General features: G+C 52.2%; 1 protein-coding gene across 1 annotated transcript; it reads right to left on the reverse strand.

Moving 5' to 3' along the window:
• Positions 1-221: 221 nt before the first annotated feature.
• Positions 222-18,713, reverse strand: ITGAX (integrin subunit alpha X). The gene is made up of 31 exons (XM_074346075.1): positions 18,575-18,713; positions 17,871-17,959; positions 17,140-17,242; positions 16,579-16,682; positions 16,200-16,270; positions 15,942-16,056; positions 14,147-14,277; positions 13,874-14,019; positions 13,481-13,634; positions 13,020-13,170; positions 12,744-12,817; positions 12,448-12,577; positions 12,204-12,346; positions 11,906-12,046; positions 11,604-11,813; positions 8,623-8,753; positions 8,333-8,490; positions 8,038-8,192; positions 7,207-7,338; positions 7,043-7,116; positions 6,683-6,824; positions 4,801-4,917; positions 4,630-4,709; positions 4,456-4,539; positions 2,560-2,638; positions 2,342-2,449; positions 2,149-2,232; positions 1,839-1,952; positions 1,597-1,698; positions 1,211-1,321; positions 222-857 (listed from the first exon to the last, which is right to left on the reverse strand). Exons 1-31 carry the CDS (start codon positions 18,664-18,666, stop codon positions 759-761), a joined length of 3,624 nt encoding a protein of 1,207 aa, XP_074202176.1. The 5' UTR covers positions 18,667-18,713; the 3' UTR covers positions 222-758.
• Between the last annotated feature and the right edge of the window lie 4 nt (positions 18,714-18,717).

Here is an 18,717-nt window from a genome sequence, read left to right on the forward strand (position 1 = left end):
AATTTGAAAGTGACCCGAGCCCCTTTATATCTTTGAGAAACCCTGGAGCTGGTTGAGCCAAACTGGCAATGGGACAACCCCTGCCCCTGGAGGGGCGCCATCCTTCCCTTCCAGCCAGCAATGCCAACCATGCTAGAAGCCAAGTTTACAAGTTACAATGTGCAGATATGTCATTCCCAATTCAGTTTGTGAAACATGAATTCAGATTTCCAAGACAAAACTAAGAACTGACTGGCAATATTTTACTAGAAATGAGAATGACAGAGAGGCACAGAGCATCTCATACTGTGTGTTCTGAAGCCAGCCTTCTGGAAATGGAACTGGCTTCCTAACATCAAGCTGGAGAGTTCAGAAGTTACACTGCGAGTAATGGGGAGCCACTGAAGATGGATGAGGATGAGTGCCTTGTTCAGCACTGTGTTTTTGAAAGGTCACTGGTGGCTACTGGAAGAGGGGAGACTGGTGCTTGAGGCTATTATCCATGTATTTCTAAGTAGAAATTCCAAGTCAAGTCCTCAGAGGGGCATGGCAGGGATCTTGTCCTGGGATTTCCAGTTGGAGCCTTGACAAGACCAATGGCCCTTCCCAGGCAAGATGTTTGTGCACACACACTGCATCCTCCCAAGGAGCGAAAGCAACCTGATCCCAGCCTCCCTCACATGAAATGCTTCTTTCCCATCAGAATTAACTTGGGTGAGAGTGAGAGGGCCAGGAAACCTCTCAGGGAAGAGCAGATCCAAAGAACAGAAGGTAGTTTCTTATTGGGCAGCTTGGGTGTCTGCTGTCCCGTTTTCTGGGACAGTCTGTCCATTTGCTTCCTCCATCATTTCCTTGTACTGACGTTTGAAGAAGCCAACCTGTTGGGGAGGAAGTAGAAGAAAACCAGGAAGTCCAGTGGAAGAGAGGAAAAGAGCCAATGGGGAAGGGGAGCAATCACCATTTCTGGAAACCCTCCTATGTTCCAACACTGCACTAGAAACTTTATATAAATTGTGTCATTTAGGCTTTGCCACAATTCTGTGAGCTGAGTAGAACCACTTTCAGTATGAGAACCAAGACCCAGCATGGACCAGGCACTTGCCAATAGTCAAGGAAAAAATGCAGTGACTTAGGAAGAATGTGTGCCTGATTCCATGGTGAGCTCTTCTCACACTATAGGAAGAGTAGGATCAAGTACTGGTGGTGTCAGGAGTGGGATAAAAACACTCACCTTGTACAGTACGGCTGTGATGAGAGCTAGCAGCAGCAGTCCTCCCACAGTGCTGCCCACAATAATGGGACCAGGGTTGTGGACCTCATACTTCTCCAGCACCAGCTCCGTCTGGAGTGGAGGTGACCTCATCAGAAAGTATCATGCCTCTTGCTGTTCCAGACTCCTCTCGGGTCCCCAATCTTTACCTCCCTCCCCTCCTTCACCAGGCTCTGCTCCAAGGGATGAGATACAGAAGCACTCGTAGGCTGAGGGACAACTGTCCTACCCAGGAACCTCCATCCTTCCTCCGTCTAGGCTTGCAAGCCACCCCCCACCAAGCACCACAGATTTAGCATCAGGAGCCCTCTTGCCAGCCTGGCCACTGCCCACCACACAGTCACTACCTGGGCTCTCAAAAATGCCTCCTGTCCTGGAAGCTGGGAATACACAGATCTGTCAAATGTGATTTCAGCCACACTCACGACTACCACCTTCTTCTGCAATGTCTGCAAAAGAGAAGCAGAGAAATGGGAGCTAGCTCTGGGGAAGGCTCAGAGTTAGAGAAATGCGCTGGCTTGAGGTGGACACAGACACCTCAGGCCCCACCTGAGTCTGGGGAAGGGATTCTGCTCTTGGAACTACACACCTGGCTGACCCAGTCAAAGCTGAGGTTGCCCTTCAAAATGAAGTCAAGTTCCTCCTGGACACCAAAGGAGGGGATGTCACAGCGGAACCTCAGGCAGTCAGCAATGGAGCAGTCCTAGGGACACAAAGTAGCATCAGACTAGAGAAAGATGGGTTTGAAGTTAGAACACAGCATTCAACTGTCTGATCTGAGGGGAGCAGAGGTATCTGAACTCAGACAGGCTGTTCAGCAGATATCAATCTGATGTAACATGGATTCCTGAATTAAATTCTTCTGAAGTGTGGCTTCCAGTGGGGCACACCCTCCTCACCAGCACAGGATTCTTCTGAAAGTGGGTCAGGAAGTCAGACTCTCTGTGCACTATTCTCTCTGAAGAGCACTGAATGAACGGGTTCTAGGAAAATCACAGACAGAAAGCATCTCACAGGGTCATCAGGGATTCATGAAGGACAAGGAGTCCCAGCAGGGCATCAGCAGAGGACCCACACACAGGTCTTGAGTACCTGGGGGTGGAAGACCTCCACATCCTTCCACACTGCCACCCGGTTCAGCTTCACAGGCACTGAGAAATCAATGCTGGCAGGCAGGTCCCTCTGTCCCAGGTTGTTCACCTGCATGGCGGGCAGTGAGGGCAAAGGTCACGCCAAACCCCACATCCGTCCTGAGTCTCTGGCTCCTGGGCGCCCACCCCAGCCCATGCTCCTCAGTCGCCCTCACTTGCCTGGTATCTGTGCTGGGCCCCACGGCTGTCCTTCTCCTCTGAGGCCGAGAAGTTGAGGTACTTGGTGGACTCTTCATGGCTGGGGAGAGGAGGGGCATGGGTGGATGTGGGGTTCCATTAGGGCCCCCTGAGGAGGCTCTGGCTGGGAGCTTGACAGAACACGGGTCAGTGGCCCTTGGGCTGCTCTGGAACGAGGTCTGTGGCTGACATGGGGTAACGGGAGGTTTAGGGAGCAGGGCTGGGCTTCCAGCTGGGCGCAAAGTGCTGGCAGAGGCTGCCCACGGAGGAAGCTGGATGGGCACGGGGACACGGCAAAGGTTTGGGGAGACTCAGGCTGATGCTGTGGACAGAGGTCTCCTGGACCCATTCCCGTCTCATCTCCCACAGGCCTTGTTTCCTTGGCTGCTCTGGGCTTGGGGCCACGAGGTGAGGGAGGGCCCAACACAGACTCTTCTCTGGGTCTCAGTGTAACCGCACCTCCTGAGGCCTGCCTAGGCCCATCTGGAGGCCCCGCGGCCAGCCTGGCCCCTCACCCCTTGGCTGCTCTCACTTCCGCCCCTCCACGCTCCACTCCTTGGGTACCAGTCCTGTGTCGGCACCGTCCAAATTCTAGACCCCGACTCCTACTCTGAAGTCTCCTCCCTCCTTTGTGAGGGGCTCCCCCGAAACATCCCGGCCTTGTCCTGGTGGGAATCCCGAGTGCCCCCACCCACAGACTCACAACTGCAGAGTACAACCAGGCTGTTGGGCCACGCACACCTAGACTTGGCGTGTTGTGCTTGTGGGCCCCCTGCAAGCAAGTGTGAGAACCTCAGGCAACCGAGCAAGGAGCTCCGAGCTTGCTCCTGCGGGGCTGCCGAGAGCCCCCCGCGTGCGGGTGTGAATGAGGGCGGGAGACTCTGGGTGGGAGGAGGAAACCCAAAGAGGCGTGTGGGCAGATCTAGCAGGGAAGGTTCCCAGGCCAAGCCACTGGAGCCCGTTTCACATCGCAAGTACACGGATCTCACAAAGGCAGGGGTTACGTCTGGTGCTGATGGCACATAATAGGGAGGGCGCAGTAAGTCTCTGTTGAATGTGAAATGAATTTACAGAAAGTAACCACAGCACTGTGGCTGGAACATATGATGCTAGGGAGGTATTTGTTGAAGGAAGGTATCTGCTCAAGCCCTTAACTTGACTCCTTAGTGTCAAACAGCCGGTCTACCCCTCCCAGGACAGCATTTTAAGGCCTTTTCTTCCATCCAGCTTTTCCCTGATTCCCAGCCTCTGCCACAAGCAGGTCGTTTCCTCCATCCTTCCCATGGAGACTGGGACAAGGAGGAGGGGTGGTTCTGAAAGCCCTGCAGGGTGAGAATCTGTTCCTTGCAACAAGCAATTGTCCTGCCCAAGGTCTACACTCCAACGTCACGGAGCCCTCAGTGTTTCGCGGAGGTCTCCCCTGACAGCAGGCCCTAGCGCCCACCCCACCTTGGAAACTCACTCAACCTCAGGGTTCAGAACCACAGGGAGGCCCTTGATGAGATTCTGCCTGTGGTCAGGGTAACCTTGCTCCCCAGTGAGGCTGTAAGAACCTTGAAGACAGGGACACGTCTCATACGTCTAGGGAATCCTGGACGATCGTGAGGCTTTTAAGAAAGGTTTCTGAGAACTGTAGCCTCTATGATCCTCTATGAAATGTAGGATGTAATGGGGACAATGTGACAATTCTTGTTATCATCAATAGCCCACTATAAACACTGGATGGATCAGTGAGTGCTGCTAGCAGCAGCATCGCCCAATTGAAAAGGTGGCGGTGAAACTTAAATATGGCAGGTGGCCAGCTGCTGCAGAGACGGAGGATTGCCCGGGCCCTTCAGAGTGACAGGGGAGGACCCTTTTGAGGTCGTGGTGTGGCACCTGCTGATCACGGTGTAGACAGCGTACTTGACCGGGATCTCCAGCTGGAAGGTGGTCTTGCTTGTCCTGGGAGTGTTATTCTCACTGGAAAAAGAGGAGGCTCCCAGTTGGCAAGTGCCCCAGGGGAGGAGGCTGGGCGGGAGGGGGTGATGCCCTAGGCCTGGTCCAGCTCACCTGCTCACATTGGCGGTCAGAAGCAGCCGGTCTCCCAGCACGGCCGTGGGGGAGACATCAAAGGTGGCCATGAAGGTGATCTGAGGAAGAGGTAGGAACAGGGGGGAGGTCACTGGGGAGTGGGACAGGGTGAGTGCAGGGGAGTTAGGGGTGTGCAGAAGCAAAGCTGACCTCGGCGCCCTCACGGAAGATGAGGTGGGTGATGCTACAGCGGGTGCTGATGGTGTCCTGACTCCTGGCAGGGGCGCTGTCACAGGTCAGGCGCAGGGCGCGTGACTGCAGCTGGTTCTAGGGACGTACAGATGAAAAAATAAATATAAATGCAGGCGAGCATTTATTAGTGTTCCAAAGAGACTCCATAAAGTAGTGATGGTTTCCTCTTAAGGTTATGTTTTTAAAAAATCCTTAGACAGTATCTGGTCAAACTTCCTCCTAATGTAGAAATAGCAGATGTATTAGCATTTCTCCATTTTTTATTTATTATTGTTCTTTCAAAAAGGTTTGCATTATGAAAATTTCAAATATATTCAAAAGTAGAGAGACTAATTTAGTAGTGTAGTGTATCCATCACTCAGATTATATTACCATTTTTTCTACTCTTGTTTTATTCAGCTGTTCTCCATTTTTTTCCTTAATAATTTAAAGCACATGCCGTACGTTGCATACCTTCACCCTGAAAGACTTCAGTGTATACCACTAACAGATAAGGGTATTTTTAATCATAAGCACAAGACTCAACAAAGCATAGCCAACAAAACTTTCAATAACTCATTAAGATCTGTTAATATCCAAGTCATGTTCAGTGTTCCGAGATTGTCTCCAAAAATGTTACGTAAAGTTCATTTTTAAAAATAGCCAACAAAAGTCCACACACGGCATCAGGTTGACACATTTAGAAGTACTTCCAGTGACAGGGTGCTCACCCCTCGCACAGCTGGAGTTTGCCATTCCTGGTGTCCTTCTTCATGCATTGATCAAAATACGCTCCCATTGGGAACACTAGCTTAAGAGAGACATGGGAGAGCATCCAAACATAATGTGTGGACCTAGTTTAGATGCTGGTTCAAATAAACCAAATAAAAAAGACATCTTTTGAAAAAATTAAGGAAATCTGGTAATGGTCTGAATATAAAGGAGTCATTCATTGCACTGGATGTGATAATGTCACTGGGTCACGTAAGATGGCCCCACTGTCCAGAACAGTGAATTAGAAAGGTGTGTGATAACCTAACATCTGGGATGTGTTTTAAAATACTTGAGCAAATGTGGTGGAGGTTGGGTGGAAACAGATGAAATAAATGTGGCAAAATTCTGATCATTGTTGAATCTGGGTGATAATTTAGGGGTAAGTTTGTTGAACTAGTCTCTTCTTTTGTAAATGTTTAACATTTTTCATAAAATTTTAGTTAAAAATCTGCTTCTCTTTTACTCCCTGTGATCCTAGTTCTGTCTTCTGGAACAGGGATGGCCATTTGATGGCCCAGCACCAATTTCTATAAATAAAATTTTATTGGAACACAGCCATGCTTATTCATATACATATTGTCAATGGCTGCTTTTGCAGAGTTGAGTAGATATGATGAACTGTATGGCCTGAAAAGGTGAAATACTTACTATCCAGCCCTTTATAGAAACAGTTTGCCAAGCCCTTATCTAGAGTAACCAAGTAAATCAACTCCTTCCTCTACAGAACAGTGTTGTCAACATCTGAAGGCTGAGATATATTTTCCTTTAAAAAGAGAAATATTGGTATGATGTGAAATATAAAGAAGTGTAAAGCAAGGGTCCCCGTTCTCTTCACATTAGTGGCCTCCTGGGAACCCATCCTGACAGTCAATATCCTTCAAATGCAATGCCCAGAGTTGAACATAGAATGAGCCAAGGCAAGCCCCAGCCAACACAGTCACATTCATCCAACTGCAACCAGCCCAGCCCTCTTGGTTTACAAGAGGCTTCTAAGCAATGACAGCTCCTGCCCATGTTTTGAGCCCAGCACGAGAGTCTCTTCTGGTTCCCAGTCATCAGCCTCGTCTCTCCCCAGAGGGGACAATACCTGGCCCACTGCTACACGTCGGTAAGACAGCCCTGGCGGGTAGAAGAAGGTGACTCTGGTTCCATAGGAGTCCTCGCCATCATTCCGCACTGTCACTTCCAAGTTCAGCTCCAGGTTACTCCCCACCACCAGCGTCTTCAAGCTAGGCATTGGGGTAGAGGGGGGGAGATGACTCTGTGACTAAGGCTAGAAATGGTATATGGGGGTGAAAAATAGAGTGGGGGAGTGGGGGAGAGATGGGGACAAAGGTCTGGGTCCTGAGCACTGGGTAGAGATGTTGGGGAGAGCCAGGGGCAGGAGTTCCAAGTTCCAGGAGAGGGGCTTGGGGACCAGGACAGGTCTGAGGGGGTGGACGCTCACCCCGAGACCCCAAAGGAAATGCTGAGGTCATCCTCGCAGACGTGATTGGCACCACAGTTCTTCTCGAAGGGGAGCTGAGAGGGAAGGCAAAGCAGGGTTTCCCCCAAGACCTGGAGCCCACACGCCTTCTATTCTCTCTGGAAGAGCCCAACACCAGGACTCACAGAAGCCGTGAAGTATCTCTGGGCATCCACAGCCAGCACGGGCTGGAGGTTTCCAAAGGAAGAGACGTGCTTGCCCACCAGGGAGAAGTTGAGACGCAAGATGATGGGGGTCACTGAGTCTTCCACACAAGCCTGGGTACGGACGTTAGGGAGAGCAGGTGGCTAAGAAATGCAGCCTCACAGCCACTAGCTGTGCCCCGTCTCCTCATCCATAAAACGGGGTAACAGTGGTAACTACCTGCCCCCGATAAATGCTCATTGCTATGATTCTGCACAGGCAACCTCTGCCGTGGTCTTCCTTCATCTTCAGCTCCCTTCCCCCAGCCCCTCTACAGTCTCACTCACTCTACTCAGGGTCTTCTCAAACTTCACCTGCTCCCGGAGGCCCCTGACACCCTCTCTGTTCTCTCCCTGGCTTTATCTCCCTTCATAGCTCTCATCACTACCAACATCTATTATCTAAGACATTGATCGCTTTTAGTCTTCTTCCAGGGCTTTCTGGGCATAATTGTTTTGTCCACGGCTGGCTCCTGGCACATTGGACAGGGCTGTCTTAGAGGAGTAGCTGGATAAAAGGACTCCAGCCCACTGAAGCAGCTAAGCTCTTTTTCCTGAAATCCAGCCCTGCTGCCTCTGGCAGTTGCAGCCAACCTCATCCATCCATCCACTCACTTACTCCGCTAACATGTATTAAGCATCTCTTGCACGTCACCTGCCTTGCTAGGGCTGAGCCACGGCGAGGACCAGAACACACCTGTTCCCCTCTGCCCAGCCCAGCCCGCTGCCAGCCCCAGAATCGCCTTCATCCCCAGGACTCCAAGGCCCCCTCACCGGAAGGAGCAGCCTCACAGCCTCGCAGTGCTCTGTCAGCCCCAGGACTCGAACACGAGTCAGATTCCAGGTATTTGTCTCCTCGAAAATGGCACGAGGGCTCAAGCGGCCAGGATCGAGGGTAAGGTCAAAGGTCACAGAGCTTTTGAGGTCACCTGTAGGGGTAAGCAAGGGATGGGAAAGGCTGAGAGAATGAAGAACTCCCTAGGTGGGCAAGGGGCCAGGCAGGAGACAGGAATCCTGGGCTAGGGGACGCCCCATCAGGATATCCTCGGTTGGAGGGGAAAGGACTCACCCAGCCTGTTCTTGGGACTTCCGTGAATATGAAGGCAGACAGTGGCACTACCCAGAGCCTGGACAGAGGCCACGTGCTGCTGGCACTCAAACAGAGACCTGGCGACCTCTGCCGGAAAGATGCGAATGGTTGCCTGCACCCTGAGCACAGGTCTGGTCCTGTGGGCAGAACACTGAGCTGAGGACGGGCTCTTGGTACCCAGAGGACAACCTGGGATGAGGGGCAGGGAGGCAGGTGTCCTGGGCAGAGCTAGGACTACCTGGGCAGTTTCTGAGGAAGGCTGTTCTCACCTGAGCAGTAGCGCATGTCCCCGGGCCCCCACAGCCAAGTCCACCAGTCCATCCTGGGTGAGGTCCTGACCCCCGCTCAGTGACTGCCCAAAATACTGAAGCCTGGGAGAGAGCTGGGTACCTGCAATCCTCTGGCCAGAGAGGGAGAAGCAAGTCAGGTGAGTACATGAGGGAAACAAGTTGGACGAAGCAAGAGGAACAGGGAGGTTGGGATGTGGGAGACAGAACGCAGGGGTGAGAAGTAAAATGCTGTCTCCAAGAAGCTCCTGAAAGAGGGTGGGGAAACGGTGACAAGAGACGAGGAAAGATTTCTAGGACATAAATGAAGAAGTGGAGATTGAAAGATTGGCCCGGTGACCTGAGTTTCATTCACTCACTCAGCTGGTTAGTCTCAGGTTCTGATTCTGGCTCCTTCACTGAGCCACGAGACCCTAGGCCAGGAGTCAGTCTTTCTGTGCTTCAGTGTCCTCGTCCCTCACCTGGGTTAATAACACCTCAGAGCATTAAGTGAATGAATGCATGGAGTTCTTAGAACGGCACCTGGCCCAGGTCACTGGTCAATTACTCACTCTGATGAGCATCAGGGATGGAGGGGACCTCAGACCCCCACCTCCCACATCGCAGGCGGTGCCAAAGCCACACGGCCTTTAAGAGGCTGACTTCAGACCCTGCAATCAGATCCTCTGACCCCATGCCCAAGGCCCCTCTTTGCTTCCTGTAGCTACCCTGTCTCTTCAGAAGCCAAGGAGAGACCAAGTCGGGGTGGGGAGTGACTGCACTCCATACACAGTTTCTACACCCCTGGACCTCATCTCCCCTATGGGTCCCTTCCCTTTTATTTCCAGGACTCCTGAAATGACCAGTCCCTTGAAGAACATGCCCTTTAAATCTCTGGGCACCACTGGGACTGGCAGACATTCAGAGTAGTAATAATACAATGAAAGAGAAATTTACCAGTTACCAAGGGAATCTAGCAAGGAAGAGCCCGTAGAGACAGTACGCAGTCAGCAGCCTTGTGCGCAGGAGAACTGATCTCACCACCACATCCTCAGGGGTGTGTGGGCCGGAAGGGGACAAGACAAGCCCTTCACAGCTAAGTAGGTGGTGGGCTATGTTGGGCAGGAAACAAAGTCATAGTGGGCCAATGAATCTGGAGAGACCCCCTTCTTGGGGTCAGGCCTTGCAGGTGTAACCCAAATGATATTTGCAATTGAATGGCTACATAGATAAGGCTCTAAGCTGCTGCAGCACGAGGATATTAAGAAGTTGGTGTGGACGGAATGCAGTTTTATGACAATGGAAAGCTCTTGTCGTTCCGAACAAAGTCTTCCACCCTCTTATTAAAGTTCTAAGTTCTTTAGAACCTCTTCAGTTGATAAACTGCATTAACAATAATTGATTATAAAAATATAACACCTATTATGTGCCAGGCACAGGTGTATACAGGTGCCCTGTAGGTCCTCTATATGTGCTAATTCATTTAATCTTCACGGCAGCCGCCCAGTGAGATTGATTCCATTACTGCCACCATTTTTCAGAGAGGTGAGTCATGACCAAGATCACAAAGTTGGGAAGTGACAGAACCATAGGAATCTTCTTTGACCTTTTTCCTAACAACTTTTTGAGATATAATTCACAGGCTGCACAATTTACCCCTTATCTGTTTCTAGGACATTCACAAGGTTGTGCAACCATCACCAAATCAATTTTAGAATATTTTCATCACCTCAAAAAGAAATTCCAGACCCCTCTGCAGTCACCTCCATGTCCTTCATTTTGCTCTACCACCAACCCAACAACCACTAATATTCTTTCTGTCTTTAACATAATGTTTTCAAGGTTTATTCACATTGAAGCATATGTCAGCTTTTCATTCTTTTCATGGCAGAATAATATTCCATTGTATGGATAGACCACATTTTACTTATCTGCTCATCAACTGATGGGCATTTGAGTTGTTTCTACCTTTTGGTTATTATGAATAATGGGACTATGAACATTCAAGTATAATTTTTTGTATAGACATGTTTTCAATTCTCTTGGGTGAAACTGCTGAGTCATACAGTAAGTTTAACTTTTGAAGAACTGCCAAATTGTTTTCCAATATAGCTGCACCATTTTACATTCCCACCAGCAGTGGTTGAGGGATTCTCCACATCCTCATCAGCAATTGTTATTACCTGCCTCTCTGATTCCAGCCATCCTAGGGGGTGTGAGGTGGCATCTCATTGTGGTTTTGATTTGCTAATAACTGATGATTACTGACGTTGAGCATCTTTGCATGTGCATTTTGGTCCTTTGTATATCATCTTTGAAGAAAAGTCTACTTAGAGCCTTTGCTTCTTTTTTTAAGTGGGGCTTCCTTAACTTTTGCCAGGGATGAAGCCCTTCTTTTTCAGGGAACCCTGTGCCACTGAGTGAAGGGCTCCTGCCTATAGGCATCTGGCAGGATGACTGATGGCAGGAGGGAAAAAAGTCATCGCATCGCACATTGCAGGGAGGGAAGGGGTGAGTGGACAGGCAGACTGGGCCACCAGACCTAACCGACTGAAAACAGGGAGTCTTTAAGAGATGGAACATCGGGTTAGAGTCTGGAAATTGGAACCCCCCCCCCATCACCATTCTTGATTCACTATAAACCTGAGACTAGTCAAGTCACTTATCTTCTCCATGGCCCAGATTTCATCTCTAAAATGGGTTTGCTAATGCCTGGCCTGTGTACCCTGTAAAGTTGCTGGGGATTAAATGGCTGGGATGGAGAAACCATTCAAGCATCAAGTCCCCAGACAAAGCAGAGAACATACCAATCAATGTTTCTATTTGTCAAATTCCACAGATTTTCCTTGCTGCCAACAAGATGCCCAGTGTTGTACAAAAAAGGTAATATGAGAGAAAGGAGAATTTTCCAGGCAGCAGTATAGGAGACAAGGAGAAACCAGGGGGAGGTTCTTGTAGCAACAGGATCTGTGATCTGGCCTCACCTGGCTGTATGAGGGGTTGATACTCAGTCCTGAGGTTCCATGAAACAGGTAGATGGCACCATGGTTCTCCTGCTCTCCTGGGGCCCCGATGGCCACGTCCATCAGCTTGTCCCCATTCACATCCCCCATCACTGTCAGGGCTGCCCCAAAGCGGCTCCAGGGGTGGCCTTGCTCCCCATGGAGAATGACCCCACACTGCCACTTAGCCCACTGCAGAAGAAAACCAGTGTCAGGTACCAACCCGGGCAAGCCCTCCACCCACACCCTGACTCCGCCCAACCCAGGTCCCGTCAGCCACTCACCCCCTTGGGCAAGGGGCACACGGACACCCGGCCCCCCCGGGTCTGCTCATAGTAATGCGGGGCCCCGATGAGGACCAGGTCGGAGCTGCCATCTCTGTCCACGTCCACGGAGCAGAGGGAGGCCCCGAAATAGGAGCCGATCTGCAGGGCAGAGCCCGGAGTCATCCTGCCTGCCCTTGCCAGAGGACCCCTTCTGGGCCAGGTCCCGCTCTCCCCAGCCACCAGCACCTCCCTCCCCGCCCCACACCCACTTCATCTCCCTCCTCTCTGCCCCTGGAGACCCTCCTCCACGCCCAACCTGGGTCCCTGTGACTTCAGCCTTCAGCCTCCACTGCCTGGACACCTGGGTGAAGAGGACAACCTTCCCGGTGTGCTGATGGCGGGGGGCCCCCAGGACCAGGTTCTGTACCCCCTTCCAAAGGGCCAGCTCAGTGGAGTAACCTGAGGGGGCCAGGCCTCAGCACAAAGGCTTCCCCTCCCGCCCCCAGGGCCCGCCCTCCCCGGCAGCCCTGCCTGACCCTCCGGCCGCAGCCCCGTCTCACCCAGGTAAGAGTCCCTCATGTCCCCGTTCTCCTGGGACATGTTGATGAAGGTGGGGCTCATTTTGGGGGGGTACAGGAAGGCCCCTCCAGACCAGCTGAAGCTCCCCACAGCCCCCAGAACTGGTCCATCCTGGGAGGAGAGATTCCAGGGCTGAGCAGGTAGGAAGGAGAAGACAGCCTCTTCCAAAGCACCGCCTGCCACTGGCTCCACCCACTCATCTGACATCCACTCTTGCCTTCCCTTCTCCCTTCTCTTCCTCATCCTACATCAGTGACCTAAAAGGGGCCTCACTCACAGGCGTGAACACAGCACTGAAGCCCTCCTGGGCCATCTCCAATTCGAAGGAGCTACTGCTTGTGGTCTGTGTACCTGGGGAAAGGCATGACACCCAGGTTCCATGAGGAAAGACAAGTTTTGCCAGGTTCAAGAAGGATCACAGCTTTAAGAGGAGCTAATGTTGGAAACTAACACCCGAAGGGAGGGGTTGGTGCCCATGATGTGGGGGTCCAGGTTCTAGAAAGAAAAGCATTTATGGGTGAGGATTTCTGGAGTAGTTCCATCTCTGACTTACCCTCGATGGCAAAGATCTTCTCTTTCAGTTGGTTTTGAATGTCTCTCAAAGCATCAAAATTCTCTACTTTAAATATATGTTCACTGGACGGCTTTGATGCAATGTCCTGTAATTCTTGCAAGGAACGTGCAGTTTGAAAAGCCGATCCCACCTGTCCCCAACAAAGACCAGCTCAGTGGAATAACCATAACTACAACATGCCTGCCACGTGCTGGATGCTGGGAGCCTCCAATAACCCTCCAAGGTTAATGCTATTACACCCGGTGTCCAGGCAAGAAAAACAGGGCTCAGACAGCATCAAGCAGTTTAGGGAAAAGGATTAGGGTCCCCCAGGCTGGAACAGAGTTTTCATCCTGAAGGTAGTAGAAGCTGAGAGAGCTGGGATTTCTGTCCTCAAGAGGGAAGTTGCCTTAAGAGGAAGTGAGGAGAGGAAGCAGTGGGAGGGCAATCCCACATCCTACCCCAATTGCATAGCGGATGATGCCAGCGGCCTCAGCCCTGGGAATGACATCCTTGTAATCCTGGTAGTCCCCTGTTTTGTACCCATCGGTGATGACGATCAGGATCTTGGAGGCATCTTTTCGGGACCCTTTTGAGGCGCTAAACAATTGGTCTCTGTCAGGGGAGATGAGGGTTCAGCGGCCGGTGAACAGAGATGCTCTTGACCCCTTTGTGAGAACCAGGAGATGCCCCTTCCTCTGGGGTGCTCCCATCCTGCCCAGAGGCTCCTGGCTTGGTGAGGAGACCACAGGCTGAATTCCAGTGCTCACCTCTCCCTTCGTCATGGAGACAGTTGGGGCCAAAAGGAGGACCCAGATGTCTGGGGGGAGCACCTGGGAGGAGTCAGGACTCACGTGACCATTCCGATGGCTGTGGCCGTGTGAGTGTACCCTCGCAGCTGCGTTACAGAATTCAGCAGGCTTAGTGGGTCTGAGCTGATTGCAAAGTCTTTGAAAGTGAAGTGCACCACAAACTTGTTGGAGAACTGCATCAGGGAGAACTGGGAGAGCCACGCGGGGCTGGGGGCCAGGCCAGGGTGCTCCAACCCCGGGGCCCCTCCCACAAGCCTCCCTGGGGGCTGGGGCGGGGGTGCCTGTACACTTGCTTTCCCTACCCCGAGGGCACACCTGGGAGCTCGGTCTCTGGAAGTGGCTCATCACAGCCCTCACGAAGTTCAGCATTTTGGCAAAATCTCTGAAGGAGATGCTGCCTGAGCCGTCAATCAGGAAGGCGATGTCCTGCTCCTGCTTTGGGCACTCTAGGGAAGGAGGTGGCACCAGTCCTCTGCGGGACACCCCCAAAGCCCAGCCCTCAGCCTCCTGCCCATGAGAACTCACCCTCCCAGGGGCTTCCTAGAACAGGGCCCTTCGGACTTCTTAAGTCTCAAGAGACCACATCTGTGATTCAGCTGCTCACACCCAGTTGGTAAAAAAGTGAAAACTCCTCCCATGCAGACAGTGAGAAGCTGCGCCTGGTCCTTCCACCTCGGCTGTCTGTGCCTCTCCCCCGACCCCACCCCACCTTCTCCCTCGACATCCCCACCATCCAGCAATAAAAGGACTCTCTTCCAGCCCCTGGCCAGGGTCTGTCCTCATTTGTCAACACCAAATTGTACTTTTGTTAAATATTTTTAATGTCATGCCTGGCAACACCCACACACTGGTCCTATTCAGTTCTCGGCTTCAGTCAGGCCCCACTCTCCTCCTGGGTAGGGGCAGAATCTGTCCTCAGAAGAGGAAGCCCTCCTGGCTCACAGATTCCTGTCTAACTCCCAGCTTCCCCTTCCTGCCACAGACTTCTCACCACAGAGAGAGGTGTCCTGGCTGTTCGGATGGGAGCCCAGAGGCCGGTGGGTGAATCTAAAGCCTAGGGGGTGCTGCTCCAGCACGAGGGGGCACCCCATTCAGGGCCCTGGACAGCAGTATCCCCAGGGGCCTGAATGTGAATGTGAAACCAGGGAGGGGTCTCGGTCTGCCCTGAGCCGGGTCTGAAAAGCTCAGTGTTCCACCTCCTCATGCCCCATCCCCGTCAGCACCAAGGAAGCCGGGCCCTGCGCTTCGACCTGCACCTGCGCACACAGCACGCATATGTACGCACGTGTACACGCACAACACACACACGTACAACACACACACACAACACACACGCACAGACACATATACACACATACGCATATACTCATATACACACATCACATACTCATACACACATACACCAGACACGTACACACTCATACCTACAACACACATACACATATATACACACATATATGCATCACACACTCATACCACACTTATACACACAAACATGCATACTCCTACATACACACATGCATGCATACACTCATACATACAACACACATATACACACACACATTCATACATACAAGACACACACATACATACATCACACACTCATACACACACACACACGTGCACACTGCTCAGACCATCTGCATCTCATTCCCCCTTCCCAGCCTGCTGCACAAGCCAACTGGTTATACCCCAGGGTGCCTGCCCTTCTCTCTAAAAATTAGAGCAGCTAGCTAGAGCAGCTGGCTCAACTGAAAAACTGAGCCCTCACCACGTAGTACCAGGTCCTGTGCTAACCCCTGACCGTGGATCATCGCATGTCGCTCTCAGCACTGGGTGCGTTACTACCCGCAGCTGACAGACAAAGAAGCCGAGGCCCAGAGAGGAAAAGGTCACAGGAAAGGTCCTGCCATGGGAAAGTGATAGGGCAGGTGTCAAGGCAGGCAGAGACCCACTCCCAGCCCGTGTTTGGAATCACTACACCACCCAGTAGATTTTTTTTTCTGGATCCCTCTTTTTTATCCACTTTGGTAAGAGTGTCTCTGCCCCACTGCAGCCCCATCAGAAGTGTGTAGGTTCCTCAAAGGACAAAGCGGCCCCAAACACTCACCCTGCAGGGCAGTGGGGATCCTCTGGGCATGCCAGGATGGGGAGACCAGCAAGAAGCAGAACCCCGTCAGGTGCATGTTCTCCCTGCATGCACGGTGCATGGTGGGGCCACAGGCCTGGGGACAGAGCGGACAAGTAGGAGGGGTTCTGTCCCACCCTCCCATCCCAGCACCTCCACCCGCCATAAGACCTCCAGCACCAGCAGCCCCAGGTCCCCCCTCCTTCCCTTAGGATGCCCCTGTGACCCAGGGTGACTCACCAGCAGCTGAGTGGGGTTGGTGGTGGCCGCCATGGACAAGCCCAGGGACATGTTCACAGCCTCTGGGGGCACTGAGGGGCAGATATGTGCATGGTCACCCTCAGGCCAGAGGAGGCTGTGTAAGATCTGGGCAGGGGTCACGGCAACTCTGGGAAATAAATAGGGAGGTCTGACAGGTGGCAGTGGCTTTCAGGTCTTGATGGAGCTGTGGAGTGAGAGGGCGCAGTGGGCGAGGGGACTTTGAGGGAGTGCGGAAGCCTGTCTGAAGGTCAGGGTCTGCAGATAGAGCTAAAGTTGGGAGGTGGGTCTCCTGTGCTCCTTGAAGGTCCCCAGAGCCTGGGAGCCTGGACCCGGGTCCCCTCAAGGGGCAGAGACTCACCCTGCAGGTGGATGGCCTTACACATCCCTGTGCTGTAGTCACATTGGTAGATGCCACCTGTTTGGTTGGCAGCCTTTATCTCCTGGGGGGCCCCAACCACCACCCTGGGGGAAAAGACAAAGAACACAGCAGCTAAGAGTGTGGACGCTGGAGCTGGGCTGCCACCCGACAAGTTTGCTCTCCTCTCAGAGCTTCAGTTTCCTCATCTGTAAGATGGAAGTTAACAACCATTTAAGTTGCTCCCGGGAGAGATTTTTGTCTGTTTTATTCTCTGGTGCACGCCCAGCTCCTGAGACATATAGTAATAGATGTTCAATGAACATTTGCTGAATGGAGGATTCCTCCATCCTGAGGTTGTTACGGGGACGAAATCAGTGCCTACAGAAAGGATGCCTGGCACTTACTAAGTGCTCAAGAAATAAATAAAGCAGTTATCAAGATGGCAAGATGGCCCTTCTTTCAGTCCAGCTCTTCAGGACATTGCAGGGATGGCCATGGCGTGGACAGACCCAGTACAAGAGAGGTGTTGAGAGCAAAAAGCAGACCCCACATTGTCCTCACCAGTTGGCGTACTGGACCACGCTGTGTCCAAACCCAGCACTGTCCATGCTGAAGGTGGTCGGCTTGTCCATTTCCAAGTTGAAGCAGAGAGAGGAAGGCAAGGCTAGGGAGGAGGGTGAGAAGACAAGCCTCGGAGGAGGGTGAGAAGACAAGCCTTGTAGAAGGGTCTTCCTCCTGCTCCACCTCTCAGGCCCCCAGCTCCCAGCTGTCTTTTCCAGGCGCAAGGCCCCAGCATCTCCTGGTCTTCTGGACCCCCAGGCTCAGGCCTCTTGGCCCTGCTTTTCTCTCCTTCACATGGGCCAGAGATGGGTCTTCTCCCCTCCGGCCTGCTGGCACATTTCAGTTCTCCATTTCCACAGAGCAATGCCCCGGCTTTAAAGATGCTCCTTCCCCAGCCCTACCCCTGGGCTCCTGTGAGGGAGAACCCAGAAAACTGGGGCCAAAAGGATGCTGTGGACAGTGTACAAGATCAACTTGTTCTGCCTACCTGAGGAACCTCTGGATTGTCCAGGCAACTGGCCTCTCCTCCAGCAACTCTTGAATGCCCCCAAAATTAGTTCCTCCATATCCTCTCCCTCCACAAACTCCAGATCCCAAACCTATACATCCAGACCCCAAACCTGTTTAACTGTAGATCCCTGCCCTAATGTGTGAGTCCAAAACATGCATTCCAGCTCCCTCCCTCCCTGGACCTCAGCCCCTCATCCCCTGCATGGGGGCCCTCGGCTCACCCATCAGCAGGAGGAGGAAGATCCCAGTCTTGGGCATGACTGGAGTGTCAAACATAGGCTTCGGAGCACCCAAGCCAATGCGGGAGCCGCTGGACCAAGGTGCCAAGGGAGCAAATGAACAGAGATTGGGTCAGGAGCAGAGGCAGGGAGTGAAGTTGTCAGCATGACTCAGAGGTAGAGGGTGGAGAATACAACTAAAATAAGCAGAGAAAGGGGGCAGGCAGCCCACGCACTCTGTGTCCAGGAGCCATTCTAACCAGAGATGACATGGCTTGCTTCTCTTGTCTCACCAACCTAAACTTGGGTGGATGCAAATCCCCTGCGCTGTCCCACCTCTCCCAGGTTCCCTCATTGTACTGGCAGAAGTCTCCTTTGACCTTGAAACTTCAGTTAACCAGATGCCAGGGTGGAGTCTGGGCCCTAACAGAGAGCCTGGTGGGAACCCTCCACTGTGGACCTGGAAACCTCTGGGCCCAGGAGTCAAGGCTCTGGGCCCTAGGAGGGGTTCAGAGTGGGTATTTGCTCGTTTGTTCATCATTTATTCAACAAGCCTAATTAGAGGCAGATTTTGCAAGCCCTCTGTTAGCAGAGGGAGAAAACACAAACCACAAGGCACCAGCTCTGGGGTCAAGAGAGAAGGAAATTATGTTAACAGCAAGGCAGTTCTATGAGAAGAGAAGCCCATTGGTCATAGGATACCTCACCTATGTTGGAAGGGTGTAGATTTCCAGGAAGGCTTCCTGGAGGAGATGGCCCTTGATCTGAGTCTTGAAGGCAACTGACTAGAGAGGTGCATATGTCATAAGGGGTAGCTAAACACGGAAGAGGCATGAGATAGGAAGGACTC

The sequence above is a fragment of the Camelus bactrianus genome, chromosome 18, assembly GCF_048773025.1.
Source record: "Camelus bactrianus isolate YW-2024 breed Bactrian camel chromosome 18, ASM4877302v1, whole genome shotgun sequence".
Lineage (NCBI taxonomy): Eukaryota > Metazoa > Chordata > Mammalia > Artiodactyla > Camelidae > Camelus > Camelus bactrianus.

Excerpts from the sequence above, each read along its gene's own strand:
- ITGAX (XM_074346075.1), bottom strand. The coding sequence starts at position 18,666 with ATGCACCTCTCTAGTCAGTTGCCTTCAAGACTCAGATCAAGGGCCATC. Across the intron at positions 6,825-7,042 it reads ATTTCCTTTGGGGTCTCGGG|CTTGAAGACGCTGGTGGTGG; the intron begins GTGAGCGTCCAC and ends CCCAATGCCTAG. Across the intron at positions 4,918-6,682 it reads GACGTGTAGCAGTGGGCCAG|AACCAGCTGCAGTCACGCGC; the intron begins GTATTGTCCCCT and ends GTACGTCCCTAG.